The sequence below is a fragment of the Phalangium opilio genome, unplaced genomic scaffold (assembly GCF_054372755.1).
Source record: "Phalangium opilio isolate 3A_F unplaced genomic scaffold, DU_Popi_V2 ptg000082l_1, whole genome shotgun sequence".
Lineage (NCBI taxonomy): Eukaryota > Metazoa > Arthropoda > Arachnida > Opiliones > Phalangiidae > Phalangium > Phalangium opilio.
Genome location: NW_028324189.1, coordinates 18,691,430 through 18,702,855, shown reverse-complemented (window position 1 = coordinate 18,702,855; position 11,426 = coordinate 18,691,430). Strand labels below are relative to the sequence as shown.

The 11,426-nt window shown below is 36.0% G+C and overlaps 1 protein-coding gene and 1 long non-coding RNA gene across 2 annotated transcripts in view; both read right to left on the bottom strand.

Moving 5' to 3' along the window:
* Nucleotides 1-7,861: 7,861 nt before the first annotated feature.
* LOC149653534 (uncharacterized) overlaps nucleotides 7,862-11,426 on the bottom strand; it is a 399,454-nt gene continuing 395,889 nt past the window's right edge. The window contains exon 3 of the long non-coding RNA XR_016371378.1: nucleotides 7,862-8,166. This is a non-coding gene — a long non-coding RNA (uncharacterized LOC149653534). The remainder of the gene's footprint in view (nucleotides 8,167-11,426) is intronic.
* Nucleotides 8,557-9,478, bottom strand: LOC149653625 (uncharacterized). Its single transcript, XM_089849002.1, has 3 exons — nucleotides 9,173-9,478; nucleotides 8,880-9,089; nucleotides 8,557-8,777 (listed from the first exon to the last, which is right to left on the bottom strand). The coding sequence occupies exons 1-3, from the start codon at nucleotides 9,224-9,226 to the stop codon at nucleotides 8,694-8,696; spliced, it is 348 nt and encodes a 115-aa protein (XP_089705128.1). The 5' UTR covers nucleotides 9,227-9,478; the 3' UTR covers nucleotides 8,557-8,693.

Sequence of the window (11,426 nt, the reverse complement as noted above, 5' to 3'; positions counted from 1 at the left end):
ACTTGACATGAAATGTTGTATGATTTATTTTATGAGCTTCAAATTTTCTTCATCTATTGTTGTGTTATACACAGTTTTAGAAATAACTTGAAATTTGATAAGAAAAGCTTCTTAAAATGAAGTGCTTGTGTGAACCAGATTTCATAATAATAAATTAGCAATCTCCTTTGAGACAAATACTTTCATTATGTAAGAACTTAGATACGTACTTGTGTTTTTACGTCACTTATGACGTAATTGTAAGTTACTTCTGTTGTAGCTTACGCCTTTTTTCATTCGAAGTTGCTCAAATATTACGTCTCTTTTCATTGGAAGTTGCTCGAAGCTTACGTCTTTTTTCATTCGAAGTGGCTCGAAGCTTACGTCTTTTTTCATTCGAAGAGGCTCGAAGCTCACGTCTTTTTTCATTCGAAGTGGCTCGAAGCTCACGTCTTTTTTCATTCGAAGTGGCTCGAAGCTTACGTCTTTTTTCATTCGAAGTGGCTCGAAGCTTACGTCTTTTTTCTGCGTGGCTGTAGCTGGAGATGAGAGAGAGAGCGGTTTGGCTTTAAGGTGGCGGGGAGCGTAGCCCGCCCCAATTTTTTAATTTAGCAATATAATTTAAATCTATGAAACATACTCATTTAAAGTTAAATAATTATAATTAGCTAATATGATTATTATAATTAAAAAAAATTATATTATTTAAGTAATAAACTTAACGATAGTTTTTGAGAGATAATCAATAGAGGGCAACATGAGATGTCATAAATAGACTGCAAACTTCGTCTAGTTTGTTGTCTGCCTATTGCAAGGTCTGATGATCGATGATTAGATAGTTTAATCAGGTGTTTAAATGTAACATAATTCCGGCGATACCATTAATGACAAACGCAATCAACATACTCATGGTTTAATTAAAGTTATCATAAATAGACTGCAAACTTCGTCTAGTTTGTTGTCTGCCTATTGCAAGGTCTGATGATCGATGATTAGATAGTTTAATCAAGTGTTTAAAGGTAACTTAATTCCGGCGATACCATTAATGACAAACGCAATCAACATACTCATGGTTTAACTAAAGTTATCATAAATAGACTGCAAACTTCGTCTAGTTTGTTGTCTGCCTATTGCAAGGTCTGATGATCGATGATTAGATAGTTTAATCAAGTGTTTAAATGTAACTTAATTCCGGCGATACCATTAACGCAATCAACATACTCATGGTTTAATTAAAGTTAATTAAATTGAATTGCTCAAAGATAATTATAAAATTAAATCAACAACTCAACTATCTGCTCAACGATAATTTGGCTAGTTTTTGTCAGTTTTGCTGTTTATTTAGACGTAATTAAACAATGGTTAAATACTGCAGCGTGTATGGGTGTAAAAATAATGCCAGAATGAGTGGTGTCCGCTTTCACCAATTTCCACCCGACGTTAAATTGTCGAAACAATGGGATATAGCTTTAAAAATGGGTAAACCACACACCAAGTCCATGGTTGTCTGCTCCCTTCATTTAAAAGAAGAGGATTACCGTCCTCAACCGAAATATGAACAGTCAGGTATGTTTAAAGCGTATAATATTAATTTAAAACCAATTATAATAAGAGTTATTATTGTAGATAAGTTAAGTTACCCTCCCAGACTTGGACCTTTGGCTGTTCCTTCCAAAAAAACTCCCGTTAAGGAAACATGATCAACAAAAGTTCAAGGCTAGTTGGAGATTGGAAAGACTGAAAAAAAAAGGAATCAGGTGGTTTTCGTATGTCAGTCTACGATCTACACAGTGTAGAATTTGTAGATGAAGTATTTTGCAGTTAGCTAAACTCTGCTAAAGCATGGCTAAAGGGAAGATAATCTCTCCGTAGTCTTGTTTTGGGTCTGGTCTCTAGGGAAAGGCAGCCTGCTGCCTTTGACTGTATTAGGGTCTATGGGAAGATAACAATGGAGTGTCAACTCCCTCCCTACGGGCCGAATTTTTTAATTTAGCATTACTCAATAAAGACTTATAGTTCTTAATTTAAGACTCCAATATTTTTAAATACCCATGACTATAAAAAGTAACCTACTAAGCCTGCGCCCTAGCAAATATTGTCCAGAATAGATAATTTGGCCCTAAATTACGAAAGCCTGATTTTTGAGGCTAAAAGTGGTAGGTGGCACCGTGGCCAGTTTTTTAATTAAAATACCTTGGCTCTACTGGCCACAGGTCCAGTTTTAAAAAAATCCTTATTTCCCACACTGGTTCTAGGCTCGGAATCTGGTAGCCCTGAACTAGGAAAATTTTGGTCCTAATCAGTCTGGGAAATAAGGATATTTTTTTAAACTAGTCCTTGGGACCAGTGACCCCCCTAGTCCCCGAAGTAATTAACTGGTCTCCGGACTGGTCCCAGCCTTTGTTCTCCTATAGATTTGCAATTAATAATCTGGTCCTAAAGACCAGTAACCCCCACTTCTTGAATTAAAAAACTAGTCCAAGCAATTAATAAACTGGTTTTGGACCAGAGGAAGTGTGCTATTTCCCAGACTGGTCCTAATGGTAATTTCATTGAGTTGGGAAAATTACCACTAGAGTGGCTTTTGCGTTAACCTGCCTATTGGGGTTCGTGGGACACTTTTGAAAACATTAGGACGGACGGACAGTTACCAAGTTTATCACTCGATGGTGTCGTCATCTCGAAGCCTAGATAAGAAATGAATAAATACATGTACTCTTTAAATCAGTCAAATTTCCCGCATTTTCTTTTAATTCCCTTGGTTGCACCAGGATGGCGTCACAAGCGCGTGATATAGTTAATCGGATTATGTCCTAGCGGATGAAAGGCCACTCTAGTGGTAATTTTCTCAACTCAATGGGTAATTTAGTCCAGTATAAAAAAATCCATATTTCCCACCCTGGTCCGACATAAGCGAAGGACGTGACGTCATGCGAGATTGCGCAGTGCGAATTTACTTTCGTCATCGCAAAAATTTGCCCCAGAAAAGAGCCATCTAACGGTTACTAATCGCAAATTCAAAATGTCACATAAAAATGCTTCTGTTGTATATTCAAGGCAGTGATGTGCGTCAGGATAATTGTTTTCACGCTTAGAGGATAGGTAACTCCCTGTCTCCGACGGCAGCTTATTCGATATATAATCTTTTAAAGCGTTGGTTGTCAGCACGCGCAAACCCAGATTTCTATGTTGGAGCGGCTAAATTGTGATCACTAACGTAGGTTTGTGCGTGCAGACAACAGACAATGGAATTACTGATTTACAGGATTTTAAACGTCTAGATTTTAAATCCCAAATATCAGTATTTTTATCGTCTTTTGTCTCGAAATATTTCTTTCGTGTCTTGTCAGCACGCTTAAAACTAGGTTATAGATTACCGCAAAATCACTCCAGTATAAGAACCAGGGTTTGCTCGTGCTGAGAACCAAAGCTAGAACAAATTTTATACCTGAATAAGCTGCCGTCGAAGATAGGGAATTGCCAATCCTGTAAGCGTGAGAAAAAATTTCCTCGCTAAGTTTTTACTTTCGCGAGTTTTAGAGGTTCGGAAAAGTATTGGTCCGACCCTGGCTGGCAGGCTGAGCGTCCCTTCAACCACACTTTTAATTATAAATTATTTCCTTACTAAGTTTTTACTTTCGCGCGTTTTAGAGGTTCGGAAATGTATTGGTCCGACCCTGGCTGGCAGGCTGGGCGTCCCTTCAACCCCATTTTTGGTTCTAAAATTGTTTTATACTAAATTAAGATATATAAAATTGTTTTTAAATTAACTTTATTGGCACAACTATTATGAGATTTTTGTAAGTTTTTTCAGTTCCGGCTTCTCTGATTAATTAGCGCTTAGTACGTCATAAACAAAAAGGAATGAGGTTGTTTTTTGCGGTAATATCTATCGGGCCTCCCTTCTATTCAGTACGATTTTCTCTGTTCTTTATCACCACCATCCATTTCCGTGTCACGTCTAGCGTTGTTCTTTAGGGCTTATGAAAATTACTTCATTTCTATTGCGTCAAGTTTCTAGACAACATGAATCGGGGCTAATTCTAAGCGCTTGTTGCATATTGCTATAAGCGTGCAATCAATAAAATAATTTTACTGCCCAAACGCATCAATTATCCCCCAGATATTAGGTTTGCAACAAAATTATCAACAAGATTGTTCCAGTTCATAGGACAGAAGTTGGTTATTTGCTTGTTTCATAAATCTATAACCCAAAATCAAGCTAGATTATTTTCATTCATAATTGAAATGATATTTGATATTTAAAAGAAAAAAATAACCGTAAAGTATATAGGCCGGGATCACCTTACAATAAATTTAGCTTGCCCAGGCAAAACGTTATATGGCCGGGGCCATCTTGTTTCATTCGAAGTGGCTCGAAGCTTACGTCTTTTTTCATTCAAACTTGCTCGAAGCTTACATCTCTATTCATTCAAAGTTGCTCGAAGCTTACGTATCTTTTCATTCGAAGTTGCTCGAATATTACGCCATTTTTCATTCGAAGTTGCTCAAATATTACGCCTTATTTATTCGAAGTTGCTAAAATATTACGCCTTTTTTTATTCGAAGTTGCTCAAATATTACGTCTCTTTTCATTCGAAGTTGCTCAAATATTACGTCTCTTTTTATTCGAAGTTATCAAATATTACGTCCCTTTTTTATTCGAAGTTGCTCAAAGCTTACGTCTCTTTTTATTCGAAGTTGCACAAAGCTTACGTCTCTTTTTATTCGAAGTTGCTCAAAGCTTACGTCTCTTTTTATTCGAAGTTGCACAAAGCTTACGTCTCTTTTCATTCAAAGTTGCTCGAATATTACGCCATTTTTCATTCGACGTTGCTCGAATATTACGCCATTTTTCATTCGAAGTTGCTCAAATATTACGCCTTTTTTATTCGAAGTAACTCAAATATTACGCCTTTTTTATTCGAAGTTGCTCAAATATTACACCTTTTTATTCGAAGTAACCGAAATATTACGCCTTTTTTATTCGAAGTAACTCAAATATTACGCCTTTTTTATTCGAAGTAACTCAAATATTACGCCTTTTTTATTCGAAGTTGCTCAAATATTACGTCTCTTTTCATTCGAAGTTGCTCGAATATTACGCCATTTTTCATTCGAAGTTGCTGACGTCTCTTTACTTGCGAAGTTGCCCAAGACATGGTTGCCATGGGTCACCTGAACAAGTTAGCGAATTTCAAGAAAATTATAGAGTTTGATATTAATTTGGGAAAACTTCGTTCGGTGTTACTCAAATTGCATTCAACGTTGAAGAGTGTTCCAGCATTGTTAAACGATAATTGTTCAAATTAAGAATTGACTTGTTTATATTATAACACAATAATATTCTTTTCAAATAACCATAGTAATAAAAGAGTCTATCGTTTACTAGTGGTTGTATTTAGAAAGCCACACACAACATGGGCATTATTGTCCTCAAATAGCCAAACCATCCTGTAACCACGTTCCCAACATTCTTTATAACCCTAAGAAACATTGGACGTTGATTGTTATTTTTTTCCTTAAGTTAATACGGGGAAAATTAGCCCGAAACCACAACAGAGGCGCGAGTAACGCTCTCTTATTTAAGCTAGGCCGACGAACATAGCAAACCTAATCTTAATTTTCAGTCGCTACACGTATGCACTCGGTGCTTCATGCCCCTTATTTTTTTGTGTTCCTTCAGGGAGTAAACGAACAAGAAAATAATTACCCCGAATAAAGCAAGTGCCGCTAAAGCTCTAATTAAGAAGCGCTTAATGACTTTTGTGATGTTATGAAACGTTGTATAATGTTTTAAATAATTGATTCTGAGATAGAGCTACGGGGCCTGCCACTCAGGATGAGTTCTAAAATTCCAGCAAAGATATGAAACATTGTTAAAGTAATAGTGGCATTTTGATCATATGCATTGCAGAGATTTTTTTTTAAAGTCGGTTTACCAAACTTCATGGTTGAAATCAGTTTTAAATGGAATAGACAGATTTCTTCTACTTTGTAACAAATATTTAACTACTAAACAAATTCACACAATACTATACTCAAAACTAAACCATTGAAAACAACTATTTCTCCCTTTTACCTGTTTGTCACGCTGGTCGTGACCTTTCCATGGAAAGCAATTGAAAGAAATGGGAGTGTTCATAATTTTCACGGGTCAGGGTGTTTCGCGAGCATCTCTGATCCAAAACCTAGCTTCAATAAAATAATCCGATAAGATAATTATCGAGTAGAGGCCAAACGTTAAAGTGTTTTACGGCAAGTTTTATTTAACGGTCCGGACCATCTTACTTCAACCGCCGGCTACGGCAGCTCCCGCCTAACCACACCAAAAGAAATGGCCATCTCTTGATGCCGTTTAGCACCATGGCACTACGTACCAACCAGACGAGCTAGTCGAGTCTTCAAAAACCTCCGGAGCGAAAGCAACCAGTACCAGCACAAACCGTACACTGTTAGAAAAATTCGTCCAAAATTGGATGAAATAGGATCCAAAGGGCTGACTCTGAGAGAGCACAGTTTTTTATCCATTTTTGGATGGTTTAACTAGTGTACAAAATTGGACAGCTGTATAATGAGCCATATTTGGAGTTTAATCCAAAATTGGATCGAGAATCATCTATTAAGGGAGCTATTATTATGAAGAAAAGGTCAGGATTTTATCCATATTTTATGAAAGTGTCCAAAAATGAACTTGTATCCTCCAATATTGGACTAATATCAAGCTCATAATGGACTAATATCAAGCTCATATTGGACTAATATCAAGCTCATATTGGACTAATATCAAGCTCATATTGGACTAATATCAAGCTCATATTGGACTAATATCAAGCTCATATTGGACTAATATCAAGCTCATATTGGACTAATATCAAGCTCATATTGGACTAATATCAAGCTCATATTGGACTAATATCAAGCTCATATTGGACTAATATCAAGCTCATATTGGACTAATATCAAGCTCATATTGGACTAATATCAAGCTCAAATTGGACTAATATCAAGCTCATATTGGACTAATATCAAGCTCATATTGGACTAATATCAAGCTCATATTGGACTAATATCAAGCTCATATTGGACCAATATCAAACCCATTTTCGATTAATATCACGCCGACACTGGTATTGCACCCTCCTAATATTGGACTAATATCTTACCAGTATTGGACTAATATCTCACCAGTATTGGACTAATATCTATCCAGTATTGGACTAATATCTATCCATTATTGGACATGTATGTATCCGTTATAGGACTTGTATGTATCCGTTATTGGACTTGTATGTATCCGTTATTGGACTTGTATGTATCCGTTTTTGGACTTGTATGTATCCGTTTTTGGACTTGTATGTATCCGTTATTGGACCTATATGCATCCGTTATTGGACATACATGCATCCGTTATTGGACATACATGCATCCGGTATCGGACTGATATCTATCCGGTATCGGACTGATATCTATCCGGTATCGGACTGACATCTATCCGGTATCGGACTGACATCTATCCGGTATCGGACTGACATCTATCCGGTATCGGACTGATATCTATCCGGTATCGGACTGATATCTATCCGGTATCGGACTGATATCTATCCGGTATCGGACTGATATGTATCCGGTATCTGACTGATATGTATCCGGTATCGGACTGATATCTGTCCGGTATCGGACTAATATATATCCTTATCGGACTAATATCTATCCGGTATCGGACTAATATCTATCCGGTATTGGACTAATATCTATCCGGCATTGGACTAATATCAAGCCGATATAGGATCAATATCAAGTGTTACTGAACGAATGTTAAGCCTAATTTGAAAGTACTGAGTCACTGTTCTAATGAATTTAAATCAGTCTCGGAAACAAGTCAAAGATTCAATCCGGTTTTTATTTTCTAGATTTTCACTATGACATTTGATTTACAAAATTAATAATAGAAGTTGAAACCTTTTCAGGATTTATCTTGAAAACTATCTTTTGTAAATATTCATAAGTCTTTTAAAGGCTTTTAGGGTAATGTAGCTGGAATGCAAAGTACCCGGCGAACATAGAAGTTGTACCATGCTCCACAGAAGAAACTTCAAATATTTCATTCTCAATTTGTAGATCAACTAATGATGTTAAAACATCCGAGTTTTCAAAACATAGTGTTGGTGTTGGTTTTTCAGGAATCTAAAAATTCATATTATTAACATTCTCACCCTTGTTATGAAGAAATGTTGCATGGATTCTCCTAAAGCACAAGGAAGTAGGAGTAGGCAAGCTCTAACTTCCATACCTATGAAAGAAAAAGCATTAGATAAGAATGCTATCTAGGCTAAATTTTTACTGACTTTTAAAAACATCTTCTGATGAAGATTTTTCTTTTTCCCGTAGAAGCGCCATAATTTCTTTCGGCTTAGCTCTGTTTTTGACTAAAGAAATAATGTTCTTTGCTATTGGTTCAAAATGATGGAGCAGAATTTTTTCAGCCGATGGTCGGATATTGTAGAGAAGATTCAATTATTTTACAAGCTAAAATAAAGCTTTTAATTATGCAGCTCGAATACATAAACTTTAGTTGAAATTAAAAGAAATACCATATTTTTCATTTTTAGCAATGGAAAAACTTCCAACACTTCTTTAACATTATGGTGAAACGAATAGTTTTGCCGATACGAAGCTGTTCTTAGCATTTTCAATTCCACGATATGTTCGTTTTAGTTAGATTTATCAAGCTCTTTCGTAAAAACCTTTAAATGCTCACTAATACTTTCATCATCTTCTGCCAGTCCGGTCATAAGCTGTAAAATGCACATAAGTAAATAAGTAATGCTAGGCCTATAAAGTTGAAGAAGACAACTTTCTGAACAAATATGCCAAATTAAATTAACGCTAGGGCCTACCATTGGACTTAATCGATTCGTTTTTTCTGGTTGCTTTGGCTTGTCGGGAACACTTTTCTTGCTTTGGTCAACTTCTAAAGCTGCTGTTGGAGAAAGAGTTCGCTTTCGCTTGGCGAAGGTTGCCTTCATTTCTTTAATGCACTCTAATTGTTCTCCATTTAATGAACGCTCATGCCTGAATTTTGTGCGCAGAGCGTCGGTCCAACATTCCTGAGATAAATATATATTGAAACAAAGGAAAGTTCGTATAAACTCTAGCATGAAACTAGTGACAGTCTAAACACTCCACTTACGTATCCTATTTTATCTGGCACTTTAAATCTGGACTCCATAAATGGATGTTTCATAATCAGAGCTTCTCCAATACGGTCATACTCTTTTCCAGTTGGATACCTGAGAGGTTTTTTTATAATAAGTTAATCATTTGCTATCTGAAATATAATTACTTTGTGTATCTAAAGATGTCTTCATATAATATCCTTATAATTTTGCATTTTGCCGATGTGGAAAATAGTTCGGATCTTTTATTGGCAATCATTTTATTCACTTCTTCAGGAAATCTTGGGATTATGTATGGTCTTGGCACCCTTGAGCTTTCAGTATTGGGATAAGTATTCTTCTCAGTTGTTTTTTCCCATCCCTCAAAATTAAGTTTAGTTTTGATTTAGATGGAGGCAGACCACTACTAAAATGGTGGTCCACCCAATCATCGCAAAAGGTGGTTTCAAAACATTGAACGATTTCAATCTTTACGGCGAAGAGAGACTGTAATTTTTCAATAAATTGTTCTTTGGTTGCCCCCTCGGGACATGAAAAAAGCTTTTTCGATTGTTTACAAGTCATGTGATAATTCATTTAAATAAATATCAGCTGTAAAACAAAGCAGCAACAAGAAATAAATATTTGTATGGAGTTATTTTGTACACATTGCAGAGCGGAAATATTTAGACATAATTTGCTTTATTTCTTATCAGAAATTCTATGATTTAAGATAATAACATCTTTGTCATTTAACTTATATATTTGCTTTGCAAAACTATCAACCTCATCACCTGGTTTAATAACTTCCCATTCGTTCAATTCATGAATTTCATAACAATTATGATTACTAAGAAATTTGGCACAGTGTACAAGGCGACCACATAAAACCCATTGACCATTTGTCTCAAAAATGAAATATATTTTAGAAAGCAAGGGAATTCTATTCTCTGTTACACAAACGCAAAAGAGATAGCCTACTTTATAAGTGACAGAATCTTTTCTTAAAACAGAAACGAACTTTGAGACCAAAGGGTCTTTTTCTGAATTGAGATAAATTCGCAAAACTTGCTTTAATGAAACTGGCAGTTTAGAAAAAATAAGTCTAATTGACTTTTCACACCCGTCATCTTCAAATCCCTCTACACCACTTCTCTCCCAGCATTGAAGCATTTGGTGTCTTTTTGCTAGAGTAGAGGCAATGTTTATGAAGTTATGACATACACCGGCAATGATTTTGAAATACTGATGCTTTGCTTCATAACGCATGCACCAGAGGCGTACTAATGGACCGTAAAGCAAAATAAGTCTTGCATAATGAGTCAAATAATGAAATTTCGGTGTAAATCGTGCATTTGGTATCTGTTTTAAATATTCATTAAGGTCTATGATAATATCATATAGATGAGGCAACCACGTTTTATCAATGAATGTTGCCGTAATAATTTCTTTAATATCTGCTAGAATAAGAACCAATTGCCAGTGATTGTCATTTGCTGGCATAAGAGAACCAAACATCTATGGGAAAAAATGCAAAAGACACATTTTTTGAGCGGCCGTGCCAACTAAATTCCATCCCTTTCCAGTCAGTACACTTTTCGTAAGGACACTTTTGTCTTTAACGTGAAGGTCGCCATATTTAAAATTTTGGATTGTACAATTTATATATTCTAAGAAAAAAACCCGTTTTTAACCATATGACATATAGTTAATTTTAAAATGTTTGGCACAACTCCTTCAAAAAAATCGTGCAAAATATCAGGTGGAAGGGCCTCCGTTACTTTGAAACCACGTAAAACAGAAAATGCAGACGGCCCGTTTACACCGTATATTCCTGAATTATCTGTATTTTGCATTATTGCCTCTAAATGATAGTCATGTATTGCTTGCGTTCTTAAATTCATGCCTTTTTCATCGAATAATGTCGATAATTGAGCCTTTGTCGCCATGCAAAACCTACATACTCTTCCGGAGGAAAAACATTGCGAGAAGCCCCCCACAGCGTGACTAGAAAGATTATCCCCTGAGATAGTAGCTAGAGCACCCCGGATCAAGGTGTTCCTAACTTGAAAACCCTCTTCCTGAATAAGTTGTAGGTCATCCAACAAAGGCGTTAAACACTTATTATATCCATATTTTTTCAAAACTACATATCGCACAACCAAAGCTAAATTGATGTTGCTAAGCTTGCTTCTATACTTGGGATCAATATTACTAATTGAGTAATAAACTAAAGTCACTTTTTGTTTACCCCTCTTGGCGCCTAAAGGATTGTTAAGTTCCACTTCG